General features: G+C 42.1%; 1 protein-coding gene across 2 annotated transcripts in view; it reads left to right on the top strand.

Moving 5' to 3' along the window:
- NDRG1 (N-myc downstream regulated 1) overlaps positions 1-24261 on the top strand; it is a 40348-nt gene that overhangs the window by 2005 nt on the left and 14082 nt on the right. The window contains exons 2-6 of one of the 2 annotated variants that reach the window (XM_075085874.1): positions 691-1167; positions 11616-11691; positions 14505-14540; positions 21721-21826; positions 23509-23629. In XM_075085874.1, coding sequence (XP_074941975.1) covers positions 11632-11691; positions 14505-14540; positions 21721-21826; positions 23509-23629 — 323 coding nt within the window. In that variant the 5' untranslated portion in view covers positions 691-1167; positions 11616-11631. The remainder of the gene's footprint in view (positions 1-690; positions 1168-11615; positions 11692-14504; positions 14541-21720; positions 21827-23508; positions 23630-24261) is intronic. The other variant, XM_075085873.1, reaches the window with a different exon arrangement.

Raw genomic sequence — 24261 nt, 5'->3', positions numbered from 1 at the left:
CAGCAGGATAGAGATGTCAGTGTCAGGTGTCCAGAGTTTGGCAGTAGCCAAAGAGGTTACACCCACTGCTGAGGGAGCACTGCCACATGTTCCTGCCTGTGTTTGGGAAGCAGCATCCACGCCACCAAAAAACAGGCTTTCTAAGTTCTTCTGTTTCTCGCCACACAATGGCTTTTTTTGTTCTTGCCAAAACAAAAAGGAATGCTGAAACTGTGACAGATCATCTGGGTAGATTGTATGAGTGCTCGGTAAAAACAGCAGGATTCCCCAGTTTTCTTTACTCCAGCGGGAGGTATTCTGCTCTTCGACTAGTCCTTTTCTGCACTACAACTGTTACACGGGGAGATCAGTGCTTCTTGGGAAGCACTTTGGCACAGGAGTCTGGTCCTTAAAAATACTTGCAAGGCAGTTGAGTAACTTGCTCGTGTAGTTCAGGTGGGGTTAGCAGTGAAGTGTTGTGAGAAATTCTTTGGTTCGGATTTTTGAATTTAAGTGATTAATTTGTTTGACTGAAGTGCAACATACATCTTCTCATGACCAGCTTAAGGGGTTTTGGCAAACTTCTAACTCCCCATAGCAAATACTGGGTTTTTTTTTCCCCTTAACCTCATTAGAGCATGAGAATCTGCTGCACAAAACAGGGAGCATATAAGTAATGAGACATTTCCTGCTTTTATTGTCTCAAAATAGACAAAGAGTGAAAGAAAAGATGCAGAAGGGTGAAACTGACTTGAAGCTCTTCAGAAGGAAGACAACTAGAAACTGAAGCTCCCAGAAATAATACAAATTGTAACTGTGGTGGATCCGCAATGTTTACATCATGCATAAAGCTGGAAGCTTAAGGCAGCAAAAGCCTGTTTGCTGTCAGGGGAGAGAACAGCCTGGGAAACCAACGGCCTGAACCAGTTCGGCCCCGGTAGTCCGCAGCAAGAGTGACTTTCTCTAGTTACTCTGGTTTGACCACTTGAAAGGAAAACCTTCCAAAACACAGGAGATGCAACTGCTTGATATTGATAGTGATGAAATGCTGGGTCTTGAAACCAAGTACGACTCCCAGCTGACAGTTTGTTTACACTTAACTTCTACATTGTGGCACAACGTGTAGGAATCTCAGGCTGAAGTGCCGAAGAGCCCGCTTTGCCCTGTTGCTGTTTCGCTAAATAAATGGTATTGTACATAGACTGCCCTTAGCGTCAGCTTTTAGGTGTAAATTTTTAAGATCACCTAATGTGCGATGGTGCTGCCCCTGCAGCCTTCTCGGTGAGGCGCTTTCCTGGACTGTGGCGTGGGGAGCGGATCTTCACCTGGCAGCAAGTCAAGGAAGCAATAGTTACCCCTCTGTCATCTGTCAAAAGCTCGGTCCCAAAAGTTGCAATTAAATTACTTTCTAGTACTGGAAAGTCATGGGAAATATTGTGAAACCGTTTAAAAGGCTGAGAGTAAGGCAATCCCATTTTCAGGTTTGGTGGTGCGTGTTGCTACGGATGACTAAAATCTGGGTTAGGCCTCTTGGAAATCAATGGCTATGACTATAATGGCTATTGAACTTGGTGTTTCTCTGAAATGCTGGTGGCTTTTTTTCCTATCTGTGTCACTTCCAGAGCCCTGGGTAACTTCAGCAGGGCCAGTCAGCGGGAGGTGATCCCTATTGTTAATTCCCTTTGGCTGCACGGATGGAGCAGCGGTAAAGAACAACTCAGATCGTCTCCTGAATATGTGATCATGTATCATTAAAGTGTTATTATGACATAATTAAACTCAGTACTGAGTGTCCGTGAGAATCAGTACCATTATTTGCCATTTAATCCAGCACAGCAAGTGCTCAAAGAGTAAAGCCTGCAATTACCCAAGTTTCAGACTTGAATGTGCAAGCTCCTCTGCTGGACGATGAGGGAGATGAGTTTAGTTTTACTTTTAGCGAAGGGCTGCTGCAGGATCAGGCCTGTTTTCCTTCCCAACTGGCAGAAGAGTGTTGTCTTTGGATAATGCCCAGCGGTTTGTTGTCGGATGGAGTGTTTGCCATGCAGAGGTGCACTGCGATGAGCTTGCTGATGCACAGCTGGACAGCCTGTGCTGATGAAATTTTCCACAGCTGTATCTGTTTGTACAAAGCAGGATGTATGTCAATTTTACTGCTCTTGTTTTGTGTGGCTGATCACGTTTCCTATGTTTCTTTTGGGTTTTGCGCTACTTCCTTTCAGTTAATTGTCACAATTTTAATATATCTTTTTCATCTGTCTGTCAGTTTTTTTTCTTTATAGCTGGAAGTTGGTCAATGCAGATCTTCCTTTTCAAGCCCTGTTTTTAAAACTGCATATTCCCTACTTTTCCAAGCCTTTAGCTGGCTGCTTCCTGTCTGAACTAAGTATAGCTTCAAAAGTATAGCTCTTCTAGCTTTTCTGCCATGGATGTGTAAGGCCAGTCTGCTAGTACTGTATGGATGGTGTAAGAATTAATGGAAAGAGCAAAACTTAAGAGCAGCGTGAAAACCTTACTGACTGTAAAACAAATTTTTCCATGCGCTTTCAACCATCCCTGAGTTTTTTTGGGGGGGCGTCGTGGTGGTTTCTGTCCCTGCCATTTCGCCATTCTTCCACCTTGACTTCTTTAAAGACATTCTGAGTTCTTTTTTAGGAAGCAAAATCTAAGTGCTAAGGATCTTAATCTGTAATGCCCCTGACAAAGACTCTGTAGGTGGAGGCACTGGTGTTTACCACTCTTGTTTTAGTATATTTGATTTATATATGTGTGTGTTTATTGTTAGGCATAAGGTGAAATGGAAAAGTAATCGGCAAAGTAGAATGCAACTTTCAGAGGAACCTTTATTTGTGAACACAGTAAGCAGACATCCAGACAGGACATGCACTGAGAGGGAGGAAGGATTGCTTTTACTGTGGGTTTTTCATTTGCTTCCTTCAAGAAGCTCATGTACACCTTGTCAAACTAATGATGTCATTTTCCTAGTGCTACAGTTCTAGAGTGCTCCTATGTGTTTAGCTATGTATTGCAGGTAACGTATCCCTGCTAAATCTTAAGCTGCTTTTGTGCCCTTGGACAAAGTTGTGACATACTGGGTTATGTGACTATTCTACAACATAGAGGCATTGCAGAGTTTTATGATGACCCTTTATATTTTGGCAAATTCAAAGTACTCTTTTTTTCCTAGATAATATAATTTAGGAATATTGCAAATTCTTTCATGTGAAACGTATTGAATTTGATGGAGTTGTGAATAAAATCCAAATCTTAAATAAAAACTTGGACATGCATAACTCCACCTGTCTCTTAAACAAAGCTTGGAAAGTGATACTGAGTTCTCTGCCTGATGTAATAGATGTTAACCTGGCGTATGGGTGGGTAAGGTTTTGAAAAAAGTCAGCTGAGGGTGAAGAATTGCTTTTTGCCCACTTTGAAGGATCTTGAAAGGCCTTAATTTGAGAATCAAGGAGTATTCTAGCACTGGATGGTGCTGACTTAGGCACTCCCTCAGCAGTCGCATCTGTTGTGATACAGGCAGGAGTGTGCTCAGCCCTTACGAAGATCATATTGTATCTCTAGGTGCTGAGGCTCGCAGGCAATGGAAGACTTGACCAAATCTAGTCCTGAATAGTTCAGCGTGTGCAAATGCTTAAATTTGTGTTACTTTATAATGGGACTTTCTTGGGAAGAATGAAAGATGTGTCTGTAACACAATGGCCATTTGTGCAAAGTTTGAGTCCAGATTAAGATCTAGAATGCTAAAGTTCATCCTAGGTGAGGCGACTGGGAGCTCACAGGAACAAAATAATATCCATAAATTATACTTTCCTCCTCAAAAACAAAAACTCTGACACTTGTCATGGAAAACTTCAGCCCAGACATTTTGGCAAGGATTATAAAGAGAACTTGTACAGCAATGAGCAAGCAATTTTAATAGGTGGTAGAACAAGCTGTATATGTACTCGGAAGATGTAACCCATGTAGTATGACCTAATGAATAAATTAGGTCGTGTAAATTAAGATACTTCATCAACCTTAGCTGCGGTGTTTTGTAACTTAAGCACTCATCTTTGCAACATCAACATGAAAATGCAAAACATAAAAAGAAACCACTATACACTTGTACGGCTGTAACCTAGGCGGCCAGATAACATTCCTCATCTCTGAGTATACTACAAGCCTGTACCTTCTGGAATAATCTTAGTATGTTTTTGCCTCTAACTTGCACAGAACCACCCACTTTTTGAAGCAGTTGCAGCTGGGCAGAAGCTATGAACTATTAAAGCATGGCAGATTGAGAATAGGAGGGGGTGGGGAGCATGGCCCGACGCTGGTGAGCTGCAGGAACAATAGCTTGTTTCTTGTCTCTTTAGACTGCAATCTTTGTGGCAGAAACCCTCTTCCATGTTATGAAATGCTTAATGCATCTTTGCAGTATTCGTTACTTAATCTGCCCCCAAAGCCCAGCCTAACACCCAGGTGCAAGGCAGGTGTCAGGATCTGTACCAATTCATTGCCTTTAATCTCTGCTTAAGAACTTTGTTTGCAGTTAGCTGAAGGAGGAGTGGGACGAATGCAAAGAAGGATGTTGGGAGGATGCTAGGAGGGTGCTGGGGCAGTGGGAGGAGATAGGCTGGCTTGGTGGGGTAAGAAAATGAAGCCTGGGAAGGCTGCTGATTGCTCTTCGCTCTTTCCACCCTGTGGTGCTGACACCCACAGCCTGGAGTCCTTTAAAGCTAAAGGACAATATTGGCACCAGTACAAATGGGTATCATGTGTTTCCAAATAAACAGAGGCTGCCACTCGAATGGATTTCTCATGAAAGCCCTGGGTTCCCTTACTTCCACCCTGTGCCATCGTGCTCTGCAAGGACTGTTTGCAGCCACAGCGGCTGTGAGTGGTGGCTCTTGAGGAGGTAGATTGGGATGACAGCAATTTTTTTAGCTAGAAAGTCCTGGGGAGGAACACTAGTATTTTTAATCACTTTAAAGAAACTTCACATTATTGGAGATAACCACTTTTCAGAGTCATGACCAGAAGCAGTTTCAGGTGCCAGGTGCTAAAGAAACCTGAATCTGAGGAATTAATTAGCGTTTGTAATCTGTCCCTTATGGTGTTGTGATATTATAGTGTAGTTAGTATTAGGGGTTGCTACAAGAGGAAAAAAGCCCTAAGATACTGCAAGCTCTCCATTTCCCTGCCAGCTGTGAACAGAATAGCTGCTCATTATATTGGGGGGGACAACAGGGGGTGCCCAGCATAGGGGAGATGGGGAGATGTCCTTTGGCTAGCACACCAACCCTTCCCGCAGCCAGTTTCTACTCCCATGAAGCAAGGGAGGACCCTGAGCTTTCCAAGGAACATTCCTTATTGCATCCCACAGCGAGGGGATTGTGCAAACTGCGTTGCAACAGTTTGCTTGCTCAACATCTGTGGAGTAGACAGAAGGGTTGCTTCCAGTTCACTTTGTTTTGATGCTACTATCGACGTGCAAGCTGCCAGAGCGTATCGTGCGTGTGAAGAGTAACCAGTCCCTGGTCTGAGGAACTGGCAGTTTGAAGGCTGTGGCTAGTCTCAGAGCGATTGCAGCTGAACGGCTCTGCACCCATACAGGCACCAGCGTCACTTGCACAAGTGAAAAACAGAAGAAAAGGACTAGAGACAGGCCTGGAGATCTTGTCTTTCTAACTGCACAGGTATGCCAAAGCTGCAGGCGAGCATAGCTGTGAGGGATGCTGCGGACCCGCACCTGCACGTTGCTCGTCGGAGCCTGGTGGAATCAGTCGCTGGCTCTGTCTTCAGTCATCTCTGTGTGGCTTCACCCGGCTGTGACTTGGCACAAGGCTCAAGTTCTCGGCTAAAACATATTTTTTTTCCTAATCAGATTGATTAGCACATAGCATAAGTCTAAACTTAAAAATGGCTAAAACTTTAAGCCCTTCTTGGTTTTTTTTTCTTTGAAAATCAGTGTTAGGCTACTTTATGCTCCCCAAACCCCACTTTTTTCCCCCAGATGCCAGCCTGGGCTCTTATTTTCAACTAGAGTCTTCACTAAATCATGCTGGTGGAGTAGCTCACAAAGGAGGTTAAAAGGAAATAAAAGCAAATTGGTTAGAAACAAACAAAATAATGAGTATCGGCAGCGTGCTGTGCTTGAAGAAGGCTGGGTGACGGCGATTCATAGGACATCTGTGAATTGGAGGCCACCAGGCAGCATAGTTGTTCCAGTTCCCTCATATTACTGAATTCAGTGCTTTGGTTCCTCACCTTTTCTGATCTGAAACTTTAGGTTATGTAAGGGTTACGCTTCCAAGGCTCCTTTGTGTCAGGTTATTAACTCTCAGTTGCAAATTGAGATTGTTGTGTATAACCAGAGTCCAAGGAAACCCAGAGTCCCAAGCAGCTGAGTGTCTTCAGCTTTTGACACTTCCTGCTCAACCTGTTCAGTCAGATGCCACTTAACTGTCAAAAATCATCTGGTTTTTTGTTGTGTGTATTTGTTTTTTTTTTTTAAAAGGGGAGGAACTTCTATTAAAACCTCTTCCTTGATTTATTGTGTGGAACTATGACAGAAAATCAGTAACTCAGTATACAAAGGACCTTGTGACACCAGTGCTTGTGACAATGAGTAGCTTAAACAGGGTATGGTGTGGGCAGATGCTTATGCATGAACTGTTTGGAATGCTTGCAAAAAGCATAATTTTCAAATTAATCACAAACGGGAAGATTAGGTTTGTCAAGTTTATTATAAGATATCTGAAATGTAAACTGCACTTAATGAGCGTGTGCATTGTGGACCATAACCATACATGGGTGCTAGTAACTGATGTCCACTTGTCTCTGTTCAGTGGAGGCAAGTTTTGTGAACTGGAGAGTGGCTTGAAAGTAACCATCATTTTTTTACTTAGGGCCAGTCAGACTAGTTTACAGCATTTACTGTTAATGACGGGAAGAGGTCTAACTGACCATGTGCAAGACTCAAGTGCTGTTTGAGCATCACTAACTTATCTTGCCTCGCTGTCAGAAGCCTGAGCTGCTTGGCTATCTTTCTGACCTGGAACTGATGGGGTCTTTGCTAATCAACTTCCGCAGAGCTCCAGAGACATCTTGGTGCTGCCCATCCTTGCTCTATCCCTCCTTTAACACTGCCTTGAGCTGCTGCGGTTGCACAGAGCCTCAAGTTGTCACCTCTGTCCTTCCTACGAGCTTTGGTGCTCTGAAGATATTTGTGGTTTTCAAGGGATGAAGTGCTGAGTGATGCGGCTGGCTTGGAAACACCTCCCACATGTGGTCCTGGAGCCCAAGTCTCTCATGGTTCCTCTCTCCAAAGAGATTAACACCAGTGCTCAGGAGCTGTGGCCATTGGCGCCTGTGGCCTTCTCCCTCCTCTCTTTGCTTTTAGGTGCTCATGAGTATATAATCCCACGTGCAAAGTGGTTGCTGTCCCTCCTGCTTGCTCAGCCTGCAAAGATGGGAATGCCATCAGGCTGCTCGGGTGAGGTCACCCTTCTGTGTATCACAAGTCAAAAGGAGAATAATCTCTGCTGCCAGTGTTTAAACAAGCTGTTTTGAGGAAATTGCCTTCTTTATGAAACGCTCAGGCAGGAGTCTTTTCCTGTCCTTTGTTTTCCGTGATAGCCTGTAAATAAAAACCAGTTGCGTATGAGGGCAGAGGTGAATACTGTAGTGCTGGTAGCAGCTCCTCCAGCCCTTCACGATGTGGGGCCATCACACTTGATGTACCCTGTGGCACAGACTTGGACAACCATATGTGTGTCTTCAGAAGAATACGGTTTGAAATGAGGTATCTTTGAACTTGTTTCACTTCTGTGCTTGGAATGAATTTGGTCACATATATTATGATTACCTAATGTTTGGTACTTACGATTGCAACATTGGTGGTGTCCAAAGATGGATGTGTGGCTTCTTAGCTTCTCCTTTGGGATCCCTGTTGTGCAAAGCCAGGCTGCACATCCATCCTGCACCCACTGCTGCCAAAACAAGGCTCCAGTGATGACTGTCCCTCTAGCGATGATGCAGAGGGACGGGTATATTCTGAACCTTGAATATTTTTCTCTTAAAGATTCAGTAAAATGATTCCTGAGCTACTAGCCTTGGTTATGACAGTTGCTCCAGTGGTTCTGGAGCAGTGGGTTTGGGCTGGAATAGGGACAGAAAAGCTTCTTTGAATGAAATCAATGAACACAATATTGCACAGATGACTTCACTCTTCCCTGTGCCCCCCTTGCTTCCTAGAGGCTGTTCTGATGCCTTTCCTGCTAGTTGGCAAAGGAAGATATGTCATCAGTTTTGAAGCACTTTGCCCGATGCAAAGGTGCCTTAAACTTTTATTTTTCTTAGAAGTATGATTGTTTTAAAACTTAATCCTCTGAGCAGCAATTGTAACGGGTATGTGGGTGCAGGCCGGTGGGCGTCTGCTGGGTGGAGGTGGCTTGTCCCAGAGAGGGGAATTTGGGACCTCATAGCAGGCTGAGCTAGACAAGTGAAGTGAAAAAAGTTGTTTTTCTCCAAGTTGGCAACTTTACACTACTGCTTGCAGATATAAATGAACTTTGTCTTTTGAAGACTTCTGTGAGGCAAGTGCTTTGAAATGTGTATAAAGGAATGCTTGTATGATTATCTGTTTAGGAGAGTTATGCAGTTACATTAGCTTCGAGCTACCCTGTCACATAAGGGGGGGAGCACAAAGCACCTATTTAGAGATTATAAAATTTGTGCTGAGCATGGGTGGTACAAGACCACTTCTCCAGCATCTTTCTCTTCGGAATATAAGGTGTTTTGCACAGTGATGTCAGATAGCGGGGCTTTGTTTGCCAGCGCTCGTGAACAAATAGCATGTTGTTGTGCCGTCCTATGACAAGGATGTTTCCTGGTAGGAATGTTTCAGGTATTCCTGAGGCACAGAAGGAAAACCCAGAGCTTGGAAATGCCTGATCTGAAAACATTATGTTGCTCCAAGATCTGGTATCTTTCCAAAAGTGAGAACTTGGTACGCGTTGGGCTTTTGTCCAGCAGACTTTATGGCAGTCATGTAATCTGCTGGTCGGCATTTCCTAGTGCTGGTTCTTTCGGAAACATAGAGCAACAACTTTGAACTATTATGAAAACAGGATTGTTTTTTAAGGCTATAAAAGGCATCCATCTTGTTCTTTTTGGCACAGTTTTTTTTGGTCATTTGTAGTCAATGCTCCGAGTCCCTGAAAATCTGAAAGTGTCCTGTGTAAACAACTTTCTTCCACAAACAGTAGCTGTGGCTTTGTTCCCCAAGCTACTTCTTACTGGAAAACTGCAGGGGACCTGGCTTCTTACTTTCCTCCCATATAGGCAAAACATGGGAAAATCTTTTGCACTCCTAGTCCCTATTGCAGAATTAGGTGCAACATTAAGGTGCTATTTCAGCCTTAACAGAATTTGCTGAATTGCAAAAAAAAAAAAGCTCTGAGTTAGGTGCAATTGTGTGTAAATACTTTTGACCTCCAAATATTGCAGCAGCATTTATTTTCCCTCTCTGCTACGCACAATTGCTCACTCTGTAGAATGGCGAATTACATGGATAGCTGTAACTGCGGAAATACATAATGCTATTTCTAAATGTCACTTGCAGTTGCTTGAAATTTTGGCAAACTTATTTTCTGCTTGTTCTTTACGATTAAAATCTGTAACGGGCAAAACTTACTGGAAAACCTGGAGAAAAAAGGGTGAATCAGTGACTTCTGGGGAATTAACTCTGTCTTGACTCTTCTGACTATTTAAGTATCTCTGATGCCTTGTTGTAAATTTGGATTACAAATTACTGGCAATGGAGTCAGTTTTGTTCCTGTCCCCACACCTCAAGTGGTGGGGTTAAATATTGCTGAAGCGTTCTCTAAGCTTAAAATCCCCAGTCTAATTCTTTACCAAAAATCCACCCAATTGCACAGCTAGCAAGAAGGATTCCTAAAATCTGTAGTTGTTTGCATGTGCATGGACACCAGAGTTTTTTCAGCATTAACTTTCTTAATCTTGTGTGCCACTTCATAGCTTCCTGCAGCATCCAGCCAGCTTGCAAACTTTCTCGCTAGAGCGTCTTTGCCCAGGCAGAAGTCCATCGAGTTCACCCCTGGGACAGAGTCAAAATGATGCTGCCGCCACTGCTGGCTTCTGCACACTCCTGTGGGCTTCACAGCCCTTCTTGAGCACCAGGTCACTTATGTAGAGAGGGTCAATTGGCTTAAATCAGATGTAAGTCAGGAGGTGAGAAGCCATGCTTTAAAGAATTGATTTAAATTTTGTTGCGTAGTTTTATGCTTATCTTCAGGAAAATTGTTAATAATTAAATTGTTTGTAGTTACACTTGGTCAATAATTCCTAAATGTGTTTTCAGCCTTTCAGCTTGCTTTAGGAGTACATTTACTCATATGCTTCACTTGAGATAGTTTTAAGCTTTTAAGAAAAGTAAGTAAATAATTTGTTTTATAGTTGTGTGATTAAATTTATTAACTATTAGTAATATTAACTTTTGGAAAGTTATTCCATTTTTGTCCAAAGATGCCTAAAACCCACGTGATATGTGTTTTTTCCAGCAGGCCAGAGGATATATAATGTATTTCAGCTTCTGTATATCTCATCTTGCCGTTAAAACAGTTGCGGTATCTCTTTTGAGAACAGTTTCTGGTCATTAATTAGAGCCTTGCAGAGAGCAGCCCTCTGCCTCTGGCACCTTATCTTTGTCAAGAGAATGAAAACATGCTGTTCTCTTTAACTCCTGGTTTGGGCCGATATGGTCCCTGAACCGAGATGGCTGTTGGTCCAAACGCAAAAGGGCACTGCACCCCAGCACAACCTGCTGCTCCGTCTGCCTCAGCAGTCGCCTCTTCTGGGGTCCGGCCCTATCCGTGTTCCCAGTTAAGCTTTCCGCAGACGAGGGCTGGGTATTGCCATGCTGCTCCTTTCCTAGGGCAGGATACATAAATCTTGTTCTTACTCTGACAGCTTTGAAAATAGCTTTATTCCATACACCTTGTTGGTGTCCGCATAAAGCAATATCTGTGTTGCTTGGTACTGTTTGTTCAGATGAAGGAAGGTGTTTCTGTCCCAAAGAATGGAGCATATTGATCTGAGAGGAAAATGATGCGAATGAGTGATCAGTTCAGTTTTCTTACAGTAGAGATCTGGGGGATGGAAAGTAAGAAAAAAACAAACCAAAAGAGAAAACCCCACAAAAACCCAACAAAAAAAACCCTCAGAGACAAGCATTCATGCTAATTTCAGAAGGTGGCTCTGCAGATTTGGCCGTGCCTCCTTTCACCTGTGGAATGACAGTTTCCATGGCACTCTCTGTACTGGTCTCTGCCCTGTTTCCTTCAGCATTCCCTATTTTGAAGCTGCCAAACTTTTGTTTGATCTTGGAGCCTCAATATTTCTTTAATCTGGCGTTGTGCAGGACTGTGTATGTAAATAAATCAGGGATGCGTTTTACAAGAGATTCATAACCTTCTTGCAAAGGTCTTTTAGACTATAACCTGAGGCAGTGGGTCGTTGGTGGAGGAGCTGGGTGGAGCAAGATCATTATTTTATTTGTTCCTGTATTTAACCTTTGATGCAAGCTGAGAACAAATCTTTTTTCATCTTTGCAGATACCAGCTACTGACCATGTCAGAGTTCCAAGATGCTCACCTTGCAGAGGTGAAACCTCTGGTGGAGAAAGAGGAGGTAATTGTTTTAAAGCTTTTTAGAGCTCGTGTGTTATTTCACAGCTGCTGTTGGAGCTGCATGTGTGTTCTTAGATTAGTTCTAACATATTGTATGGAAGAAACAACAAGAGAAACTGGAGATGGAATAAGAGTGTTGTGGGTTTTTTTTTTTCCAAAGAATGCAAAACTGAGCCTTAATTATTTGCTTTTTCTTGGTCTTTGGTTTTACTCTTCTCTAGTGCTAATCTGGTGGTGAAATTTTTTCTTTTCTGAATAATGACGGCTCTGGGTGTCTTTAGCTATTTTGAATGATGCAAACTGAGCAATCTCATATACATCCATCTATACCTATAGACTTTCCAATGTAAAGATACAGACTTTGCTCTGTCAGCTACCTTCCAAGGAGGCACAGAGAGCCTTTACATTCCCTTTGGGCACATGAGTCTGGAGGTACAACTGTGTCCCATCTAGTCCTGTCTGACTGCACTGACATGGTGTGAATCTGGGGTTGTCCTGCGCAGGGACAGGAGTTGGACTCGATGATCCTTGTGGGTCCCTTCCAACTCAGGACATCCTGTGATTCGCTGAGCTTGAGTTACAGTTAAACTACTACCAGATCTGCAGCCAGCTGGGTGTGCACAAGCCACAGCCTTTCCTCCGGTCTTGCAGTGTAGAAATATCCTAGCCTTTTTTTTAACCTTGTACTTCTTTCCATTTGTTTTTGCACCATTTTCTTAAAAAAATCTGCCCACAGCACCTGGATTCGGTGGCTGTCTGATGGTAGCAATACTCTGTGCTTCGGTATGTTCATGGCAAATACACGGAGGAACCTCTCAGCTTTTTTTTCTTGAATCAAAACTAAGATTTTCCTTTTGTTCTCAATGATTGTAGTTATTGACAATGATGAGTATAGATGTGTTGCTTTTTTCTGGTTTTCTACACTAGAACTATTCACTGCTCTCTCTGCTACTTTCTTTTTTATTTCCTACCTCTCTTGCGTAAACACTTCAGAAAATCATTTCCACTTGTGACTGCAGTGAAATGGATAGAGAAACTTTAAACACAGGTCCTTTGCCAAGGACATTTAATGAAAGCAGAGCTTGTTTGGATACCAGTGAATGCAGCACTCAAACTTTTCAAAAACTGAGCTCCCTTTTTAATGCCAATATTGTTCAGTAGTAGGAAAGCAAAGGAGATACTAAGCAGAAGTCCTGTGGGTACTGAAATGCATTTGTTTCAAAGTTCAGAAATATTTTAAAACACTGATTAACTTCCTGGGTTTCTGTAGCACATAGATCAAAAGTTGGAATCTTGACAAGGAACCCTATACTCTTCTATTCACAATGTTACCTTAAGTTTTGTTTACATGGGGGAACTAGCACAGAGTTTGACTTTTCTCTGTGGCCATTCTTAACATAGATGAAGGAAGTTATTACTTAATGTCTTTTGAGAAAGTGGAAAAGATTGCCCTGAAGGACACTCAGCACATACTAAGGTTAAGAGTGGAGCTGGTGTTGAGTGGGTGATGCACTCTGAATGTGGAAGCAGCACATCCTGGCTTGTTGTTCTACAGCTGAGTCTTCGTTCCTGGACATGAAGAGCCTTATTTCATATGCTGTCTATACAGATGCCACATACTTCCTCCTTTCAAATCTAGACCCCACTGGAACAACGGTATATGAAACTAGCTGTGTTTAAAAGGTCTTGAGACCAACATTATAGTAAGGTTAAAATCCAGCGTATTGTCTAAAGCTAAGGCTGTGTAAAATGACTTCCACAGGCTCAGTCAGCTCTTTAGCTACTTGTTTGTATGTACAAGACACTTGCCTGAAGATCATGGCTCTAGAGTCCTATCGTAATTATGGGTTGTACTGCAATTCTTTGAGGTCCACCACCTAAGATGATATCACCCAAGACAGCAGCTGGATTGGTTCTGACATCTTCCATCCTTACCCGGGCTTCTGGGACTAAGCAACCTCCTTGCCAGGATCCTAAGCTTTACTTTTTATCTCGGTACTTTTATCTCAATACTTTTTTCAAACTTTGGCTTCTCTGTTGTACTCTGCAGCATAAAAAGTGTTGGCTTGGCTGCTCTTCCCTCTGTTCTCAGCCCTCCAGTGGAAATATGAGTTTGACTTCTTCCTTGTCTTTTATTAAAAGGAGGTGACTGTCAGACACTTCTTTCTTTGAAGTTATAAGCCTCTCGGACTGTTGGAGGTGGGGAGAATGTCAACATAACTCCTTTTCTGGTGGAGAACCTCGACAGACGTAGGAGCTTGTCAGTAATAGCAATGGCTGGTCACAGGTTGAAATAGACCTCTCTGTGCAGCCAGCCTCCCAGATGTAACCAGGACTAAGTTGGGAAGGGTTTTACCCTAGCCAAAATTCCACATCATTTAACCAAATCCCAGTAATGACCGCTTAACTGAGTTGCAAGTACTCAGTGCATGCTCGAACAACAGCTTTTCATCCTAGGCAGGGCTGAGGTGGGCTGTTGGCTGTCCCATGGCTCCAACAAGCAATGGAGAAAAGTTCACTGTTCTACTGCTCTGAATTTTTCAGTGATTTAAGAATAACTGAAGACGCACCAGCTTTTGTGCTTTATTTTGCTGGTCTGTAATCTAGTATTTTGCTGCTTTCGTGTTCTCTGTGAAGATTAGTGGGTAAAAGCTCTTGGGTGAATTTTGATGTTCAGCAAGAGAGCTTTCACTGAATGAAGGGACGGGACAGATCTCTGAGCTGCAGAACTGGTGGGTTAGAACACACGTGCCCAGGACAGATTTCTGTAGCTGCCAAAGTGACCTGCATTAATGCTTTAAAATCTCTTCACAGGCTATCACTCGCCTCCTTCCAGACTTTGATGTTCAGGTAGGTAAACCTATTGTTCTCTTTCTTTTTTTGATAAATGGGGAAACTGAATTGAGATTTGAGAAACAGCAACATGTGATCAGAGATGGCTGACTGCTCACCAGAAGTACTGTTTCGGTGGGAGAGGGGTTTGAATGGGGCTCTGACATAGCGATGTGAAGGGGACTGCAGGAGGTCTTTTCAGACTGAAGCTGAGAAAGTTTCATCTAAAAGAGGTGGCTGGGTTGCAAGGAGCTCTATTCTTGTGAAGAGAATGAGTTTCTTCAGCAGTGGCAGTGAAAGCAAAATATTTCCCTCCCACATGGACATCACACTTTCCCCAGTTAATTTGGGTTCATTAGTGGTGCACATGCATTTCCTCAGAAGAAATGTCCCTCTTGATGTATTCTGTTATGCCACTGGAAGTGTCCAAAAGTTTCTTGAAGCCTGTGGAGTCACGGAAGGAGCTAAGCAATCAATTTTGCCCCTAATGAGAGTGATGGTAGCTTCTGTATGTGTGTTTACAGCCAGAATAAGAGAGTTCAGAAAGCGCACCACAAGATCAAATGATGGCTTCCCACTTTCCCCATGTGTTGTGCCTTTGAGAGGTGACTTTGAACTCTTACCTCCTCTTGTGTATTGTTGCCATTTGGGCTTCTGACTGAGAAGTTTGTCCTTGCTGGTTCTTAAGCTGAGACTAAGGAGATGCCCTGCTGTTGGAGTCAGCCTGGGTTGAACTGGAAGGGAGACCAGTAAGCTTGTACCTGCCTCAGCAAAAAGAGTGGTGAATTCTCATTCCTGAGGACAGGAAGGAGCTGTGTTGAGAAGAGAGGCTTGCTGGGTGCCTTATTTTTGTCAAGGGGATGTAGGGAGGGAGGTAGATTGTGCAGGAGTAAGGAAAGCTATTGAATTGTTGTAGTCTCTTGAATGTGCAGGCAGAGGTTCTTGGTGGAAATAACCCTTCTGTACATTGTGGCATGTTGCACTTTATTTCCACCTGTTTATAAAAATACTCAGTACTGTGCAAATTGTTTAAAAATCCAGTACAAACTCAGCAGTCTTTTCCCTGGAAATTAAGGGAGACAGTTATGACTTTATCATCTTTCAATGGCTCTTCTATAGTAAAACTGTAGTTTACATTAATCCTCCATCTTCCCCCTCATCCTTTCTAATGATGAAATCTACTGCCTGAAGTCTTGATAAATGCAAGTTAAAGCTGTCACCCTGTGGCTTCCCGCAGTACTGTGCACAGCATAGGAGAAGCTTTGTTTGCGTCCAGATTGATCACTTGTTCTAAAGAAATCTGAATCCCAGATTAAGTCTGCTAACAGCAATACTGCAGTATTTTGATTAAGAATCCAGAAGTGACCCATATTTCATTTCTATTCTTGGAATAAATTTGCTTGGTTTGTAAACCGTGTGTGTATATATAGATTTTTGTTTTTTAACTTGCAAGATCAAATTCTCTAAGCCTTTTTGGTTTTTTTTCCATGTTTTGGATTAACTGTCACTAATCCAGACAGTGGTTCTTGTCATTTAGCCCTGTTCTGCCAGCTCTTGCTTTTTTTAATGATCTTTCTTTGAGTTTAATCTTTGGTTGTTGTAGTTTAGGAAGGAAAAATGTGGAAGAACAGTCTCAATCTGTTTTTTGTTAAGAACGGCTGCTGCAAAGGAGGTTTAGCTTTGGTCCTTGAAACCACAAGTACCCTACCTAACTGTCTAAGTTCTTCTGTGATTTATGAAAAAGGTGGTTTGGAGCTGTTAAGAGAACTTTGATTACTTAGTTCCTCAGAGAAGTTAATGTGTGGCCCTGGAGGACCCAGGTCGCTCGGGACACTGAAACTCATGTGTACTTAATAAGAAACCTGTCCCATGAGCCACCGTTGGGAGGAGGATGGACCTGGCCAGGGAAGGAGGCGATAGTCCTTGGCAGGATGGAGCTCGTTCTTTAGTGCCTGTGTAAGGACGTGGCTGTCGGCTGTATCGCTTGCAACTTGCTCCGTCCTTTCGAGGATGAGTTATGCAGTCTTCATTTAATAACTGTGTCTGCCACTAGTGAAAAAGTAGCAATTGCCTGTGAGGTGTGTTGGTTCCAAGAATAAATTATATCTAATTGTTCAGGTATGGAAAGAGTTAAACTTTTATTTCACACACTGTTTTGGACAGGCTTGAGTTAAACATACTTTTCCATTTTTGAAGTAAACCACTGTATAGTGCAATATTGCCCTTCCAAAAGCACACGTTGCAAGAAGTTTATGTGGTTTTTCTCTGGAGGAAAGCTTTGCTGGAGTTACTAGGGGACGGCCAACACAAGAGACGGAAGAACTGACAGCTCTGAACTATCTCTAGTCAGCACTACACGTCTGTCTGTGGCACCTACCTGAAAATATAAGTGAAGGTCCCCTGCCTCCCAAAGAAGGGAATGCTCCTAATCAAACCTGTTTTAGCACAATTAATGACAAACTGGTGCAGGGCAGTGTGCCCTGTGCTGCTTTATGTTGGCTTAATGCCAAACGTATTTTAATTATATTTCCAGTTTGATGTATTTGCCTAGTCTTTAGCTTGGTAGCGGTGGAGCCAATGGAGACCTGGCTCCTCGTCACTGTACGTAATTCTCTCAGCGTTGTGTTTCAGAAGTGAGCAGTCTATCCCGAGACTGCTTTCTCAATAACTAAGCAAAACTTCCCGAGTTGTGTGACAGCTGTAGGTGGCAGAGATGAGTTAGTCCCTTGCAATTTGTGGCTCGTGGCCATCTATACCCAACGGCATGCAAAGACCAGTTCTGTTCTCCTGCCTCCTCCCGCACGCAGAAGAGGAGGGAAGAGCCGTCCTGCAACGGGACAAATCGTCTGGCCCTGATGGTGTGATGGGGTGGGTTTCCCACTAGCCTCGGTGGATGCAGTTTGGGACACTGCAGCATGTTACACGGGTTCTCTTGTCCTATTAGGTCTGTGAAGGAAAGGGATGGGGGTCATTGTGGTCTTGTGCTTTTGCAGAGCAGTGTGACCCAGTTCCGTCCAGGGCTTCTTCCTAGTGCAGCTAGCACTATCAGAATAATCTCCTTCAGTTCCTGCACCAAAGTTTTTGTTACCAGCTTTCACCTTAGCGGAGCCACTTACATTTGCATCGAAAGTCATCGTACTTATTAATGCAACCAACTCGCAACCTCAATTGGGGAACATTTTTATTAATACTGCTAACTTAAAATAAAATTCTTAACAAAAAAAGAGAAAAATATCTGGAAAGGTGAGCATTGGGGTTTTAGAAGAATATAAGATTAATTGAAATAACTATTTTAGAATAGAAAAAGCTAGGGGGGAAAAGGCTAAATAACCTCAGGGCAAAGGGGATTTGAAACCCAGCATTGCAATACCACATTAAAAGCTCAAATATTTTTAGTCTTCAAGATACTGGAAAAAAAAAAGTGAAAAATAGCATACACAGGTTCATATTACTTAGTATATTTTAAGTATATTAAATTTCTTGTCTCATAGCAATTCAAAAGCAATTTAAATCCTCTTTAAAACCTCTGAAGCTTTTCCCTCGGTTCTGAGAAAATAGAAAGGAGGTGTATTTAACAGGCATCATATCATAAATTTAAATAAAAGTATGAGATGGTAATTGAGGATTAAGTGTATTTGAAAGCTTTAAAATAATCTTAATGAAATGCAGTCTTTTACTTAAAATAAAGAATTATTATTAGTTTTAGCAAAGTGTGCAATATACGTGTGGTTTTCCTTTTTAGATCTCAAGTGTTTTGGCTGCGTATCCCATACTTGAGAAAACAACCTGTTCATAAACATGTTCTTCAACCCATGTCTTGCTGAGCCAGGGTGGAGAGGGGAAGGAACAAATGATCCCTCCTGTGTTATGGACTTACAAACTGGCTCCAACCTCATGACAAAACATCAAAAAATGTCACCTAACCTGAAAATAAAATCAACTTTAGAATGGATCAGCTCCTTCAAACTAACATAGCCTCCCTAAATCGCATGTATCAAAAGTAGTTTTGTGTGTGTTTTTAGGGCACTAAGATAAGGCTGCACCTCTGTTAAAGTGAGAGATGCGAACAGATGGTGTGTTTGTCTTTATCCTTCTATCGGATTAGTGTACCTTGGATTTTTTTCCAAGATAGTGTTTTAATACAAATCAGTTGAAGAGCCTCTTACTATAATGTTGACGTTGATGGGGATGTGCTGCCATCTGTTTTCAGTGCTCTGCATTTGAAAACATCCATCCCTACATCACATAGACAAATCTCTTGATCTTTAATAGGATCAATAGGGATGTGAAGTTGTTGGTTTGATTTCACCAAAGAAACTGGTTTGAATGGATTGGTTTTTAGGAGACTTTTTTTGGTATTTGTCACTAAGAATTCATGCTGATGGAAAATAGCACAACCCTCTTGAATTAGGGGAGTCTTACTGTGAAGATAATGAGGAATTAAACCAATTGTTAAACTGACTGTGATTTATGCTAGTAATTAAGAGTAAGGTTGCCTGTTGCCTCTGAACTATTTTTAGTTGACACTGAGTTTGAACTAGACTCAGGCTTCTAGTTCCAGAAGAATTAGCTGTGGAGGTCAGTGGGATGTGCAGGTTCAAGGGCCAGGCTTTATCTACCATGAACGGATTTTTTTCTTTCACGCCCAAAAGAAGATCCCAAATCCTGAAAGGTGGTCCCTCCTGAGAAAACAGGTTCTGGGTCTTCAGTGCTGTTCCTGGAAGGATCTAGCAATAAGAATCTGATGATATGAAGCGCCTGTTAGTCTCTGACTGAAGGAGGAAGCATTTTCTGTATTCCACACTCAGCAGGTGTGTTAAACAATATCACTTACTGTCATTACTGGTGTTAAGGTTGCCAAACTATCGATTTTATGCTTTGTACTGAAAATTATCTAAGTACAGAAGGAAGGTAGAATGTGAAAAATATTAATTTCTGTTGTTGTTAATTGTTGTCTATTGCTACTGCAAACCTCTTGAGTATTGTAAAATGAATATACCCACAATACCCTATTTTCTGCCAAAATGAAACTCAAAGTAACATTTGTATGACTGATGTAGGAATAATTTAGACTAAATGTTGCTTATCTACTTTGGAAAATACTAGATTTCAAATGTTTAAAGCCCTCATTTTTGTTGTTGTGGAGAATCATGCTGGCTTACATTTTTCCAGTCTTTTGTGTTCTTACTTGAAACTTTAGTCCTGCTTTTAGGAAAGAGCTTGCTTCTGATTTAATTTAGAATAAGCTTGGGGTGTTCTAGCTTTTGAGATTACAAAACCTGAAATGAAGCTAAACTTACAAAAACCTGATGGCAACAGCAACAGGAAAGACGCTACTAATTCCCAGGTTTGAAATTTGGCACTTTGTACATTGTGTGGCAGAGACTTAGTTCATCTTTGATGTCTGAGCTCTGAGTAAGTACTTCTCCTGGTCAAACCTGACTCAAATCCTATTTAAGAATGACGTCCTCATGAATTAGTCTGTTTTGGTTTTTTCTAGCTGGGCATTATGGGAGTCATAAGCCTATGCAGGGTAGCAGCTCGTCTATATAACCCAGTTTCCTACTTGGACAAAGTAGAAACCAGCTACTGTCCTCTGTCTGACTTGCTGGATTTATCACCCTGTTTTGCCTAAAGATGGTGCTGGATATGGAAGATACAGCTTACCTGCTAAATAATGCAGTGAGTATGCAGAGGAATGAATCGCTAAGGAGACATAAAAGCTGAAAATTTGTGTTTCAGTGGAGTGCAGTTTAGATAGCGTTGTTCAGCTCGCCCGCTGTACAAGTGGCTCTGGATTCATTGCTGTAACTGTAACTTAAAATTGATGTAAATATGTAATTGTAAGGCAAATAGGTGAAATGTGGAATGGCGTTGCCTCGCTTCCTTATTTTCAACAAAATGCGTGGTGTATTCCATGTATCAAAATAAGAGGCTGAGATTAAGATCAAATTACTATCTCAGATCTCTGAAGAGCTTTTAGGTTTTGCAGTGTAAAGGTTTTCACAGGGGCTGTATGCTCCTGACTTCTACAGCATAATTTTTAATAGATTTCCGTTTAACTCGGACTTTGCCACTGGGCATTACTGCACAGAGCGAGTCAAGCAAGCCTGGCAGCAGCAGGCGGTACTCTGTGCTGAATGACATGGGTAGCTGTGTCCTGTACGGTAAATAAAGCATTCTGGTGAAATGCTAAGCCTGGCTACTAACTATACACTGCCTTAACTGTTTTATGAGTGTAATGGTACTGTAAATAAGTGTCATAAATAACTGATGTTTTGTGATTCCCTTTATACACGTTGGCAAAACAACAAATTGTTTATACACACCTGAAGTTCAAGTACAGAAGAAACAAAAAACTGTTCTGTATGTTGTGGATGTTAGTACGACCCGAGTCACATCTAACTCAGACATCCAGTAAATAAAAGATGGTACTCAGGGGATCTTTGATTTGATAATAAAGGTGTCCTTAGCTTTAAGATTAACGTTAAATAGTACAAACTCCTGTTATGTCAGATAATAGCAGTATGTTTCTTAGCATTGTGTCTCTGATAATCACAACGGTGTTGTGGATATACCGCTTTACGGCAAACTTCAGACAGTTGGATTTATGCTCAGGTCTATACACAGCAAGCCATAAAGCTAACACATGTGGCTGTCATGTTTATTGGGGAAGGCTACAATAATCACAAGGCCCCACAGTGTGATAAGTCTTTATGGCAAATACAGGCTATTTCATACTGCTTTCTTTGGGGAACAGAAGTTATTTGAGTTACAGTCGTTTTCCTACAAAACAAGAGTTTTATCTTGGCCACTTGCACTTCTGCAAATGTCAACAGCCATAGCTGTAAACTGTTATTTTAGGTGACACTGCAGTTAACTGCTTTTTTCTTTTTTCTTATGCTGCCTTTTAATGAAGTTAGACTGTTAAACTATTCCCTCAGCATCTGGTTAAAGCTAGCAGCTTAAGTGCTTCTGTAGCTGCCTGTGGACTGGAGTAGTGACAGCCAAGTGTAAAGCACTGAGAGAGCCCCCGCCGAGGGGGAGAAGGGCCCGTGCGAGCATGGGAATTGCAGAGACCCCTGGGGCTGCGGGCAGACCCTGGGCTGGGGCAGGACCTGTGCTCGGGTCCGCTGCAGCGGGCGTTCAGTGGAGCGCTTGGACGAGCTCCTAACAGGTTCCTCCTGTTCTTTGCCAGGAGCAAGATGTGGAGACTGTGCATGGCTCGGTCCATGTCACCATGTGTGGGACTCCCAGAGGGAACAGGCCAGCCATCCTCACCTACCATGACATCGGGCTGAATCGTAAGTAGCTTTTTATTTATTAGCACAGGTGTGGCCTGGTTCCTTAACACTGCTGCTGTAGGCAAAGGTGTGGAGGCAGCGATGGTTGGGAAACCTTTCCCAGGTCCTTGCTCATTTACATACGTTGCAACTTGTTAGATGGAACCTAATTCCTCTCTTACGGCAAGTTTAATTCTCAGATTTTTTTCCTCTCAAAGTAATTGGAATATTTCACTTAAAGGAGCAAAAGTTCTCTGGTAGCTCATAGTGACCACGTGTAAATGCTGTAAAAACATCTGGCTGAGGGTGTATTGCCAGCAGGACTGAAAACAACATTGCTGGTGCTTTGGCTGAGGCTCCTGTCTGATAACCAGTCTTATGCTGCCGTGGGTTTATATGAATTACACATCAAATCCGGATGATGAAATGAGTGCTGGCGTTGTGTCCTTACCCTGTATTAAGATAAAAGGCACTTGAAGTTATTTTCTTATCTATCAGATCCAAGACTATAATGACCTGATATCCAGATCTGCTCTAATGTGTTCTTTTCACCAGTACTGTTTGTTTCACACAAGTAAATGTATCTATTGATTAAGAAACAGTAAAAAACACCTGTAGATCTTTGAACTCTGGCTATTGCCAGGGGCAGATGTTGCACATTAGGGGAAAAAAAACCCAAAACCCTGTTTTCTTGCTTGTTTTTTGTGGAACTGCCTTACTTATTTTGGATTTCCAGTGGATCAGGGCAGAGCGTAATCTGTGTCCCATCTTTGAATAAGACTTTTTTCTTTCTAGAGTTAGTGTATCTTTATGGTTAAGGAACTTTCTCTCCCTTTGAAAGTGGAGGAACCTTTCTCCCAAACTTGTGTATTCTCCTAAGGCTGATTTTCAACTAAAGGTGTTTTATATTCTGCAATGATTTTGCTTGATTGTTGTAGTGTGAAGACATTCAGAAACACAAACAGCATATTGAACTCATTTTTTTTTATGCATCTCAAAGATGGTGCTACAGACTTCATGCTTTCCACTCCAGCAGGAAAATATGCTAACCATCTTGCCACATTAATTTTGCTTAAAAATCAGAAATCAAATCCCCTCAAAGTGGGATCCTACAGCACTGAGTATATCAGTACAGCAGAAAGATGCTTTTGTCTTGAGCTGCCTGCAGCAGCTGATCGTGTCATGTTTATCTTGTAATATTTGGGCAAAAGCACAAGTCACGATCTCAGCCTTGGATACTTTTTTCCTCCATCTGTTTTGACAATCCAAAGAAAAATGACTGGACAAATAAATGGATAACTGCATCTAAGCCAAAACCTGGGATGAATACTCCTGACTGCTTTTTGTTAGTATTTTAACTTTGCATAAAGATTAAATTTTTCAGATTTTGGTGTACCAAGCTAATGCTTCTGGGAGGTACCAAAATAACACGGATAAACCTTAGCTGGCCTTGAGGAAGGAGAGCTGTTCAGGGTTTTTGCTTCAAGGAATTAAAGCAAGTTGTCACAGGTTGCTTTGTAGCAGGGCTTTACTGGTCTTTCCTCCTTAGAAATAAAGGACTGCCACTTTTCCCAGGCTATAACATAGCTCATCCGATTGAACCAACTTTCCCTAACCTGCAGGACAAGTTAATAAATTTTATTATAGCTGCAAACTTACTATTTCCCCTCAGCATAATTATTCCATATTCTTTCCTTCTCAAGATAAAACATGCTTCAATCCTCTCTTCAACTTTGAGGATATGCAGGAAATCACCCAGCACTTTGCAGTCTGCCATGTGGATGCACCCGGTCAGCAGGATGGAGCTCCGTCTTTCCAAGCTGGGTGAGTTGTCAGGGAAACAGCCCATGCTTTCAGAGTTATCCTCTTTCTGGAAAGAGTCTTGATCTGCAGTTTAATTAAAAAGCACTTGCTGCAAACACAGTAGTTGACTTTTGAGTTTAAATGCTGACACTGGATTTCTAAGGTACAGGAGCTCTGTGAGCTCTGCTATGCTGGTTCACACTAGACTTTGGGGTTGCAATTTTGGTTTATATCTGATAACTAGACTGCTTGTAAAGCAGTTCCTTGACCGATGTCTACATCTGTCAATTTAAATACCAAGTTACCTTGTTTTGTGATGACATTCCTGAATACAAATAAACTAAATGGTTACTATAAACAAGATGGGCATTAGCCACTGTATACTGTCTTTCCTAGATCTATGTTTTTTGTTAAATGGCAGCATGGTAGATGCTGATAGTAGACTTGATAACCTACCTGGAAAAACCAAGCTGTTGGACACTAACAAAGCGATGTAGCCCCACAGAATACCATAGGTAGCTGCGTACTCCTGACTGGGTATCATGTATGATGCTGTAACTCTTGGAAACCTTGTGTGCCATGAGCACTGCCTCTGCCAAAATGCTTGTCCCATTTAGTTCAAATGAGACAGGTTTGCCTTAGGATGCCCCTTG

This window comes from Phalacrocorax aristotelis, chromosome 2 (assembly GCF_949628215.1).
Source record: "Phalacrocorax aristotelis chromosome 2, bGulAri2.1, whole genome shotgun sequence".
NCBI lineage: Eukaryota > Metazoa > Chordata > Aves > Suliformes > Phalacrocoracidae > Phalacrocorax > Phalacrocorax aristotelis.
The sequence above is the reverse complement of the archived record's forward strand: the minus strand, read 5'-3'. Positions and strand labels throughout refer to the sequence as shown.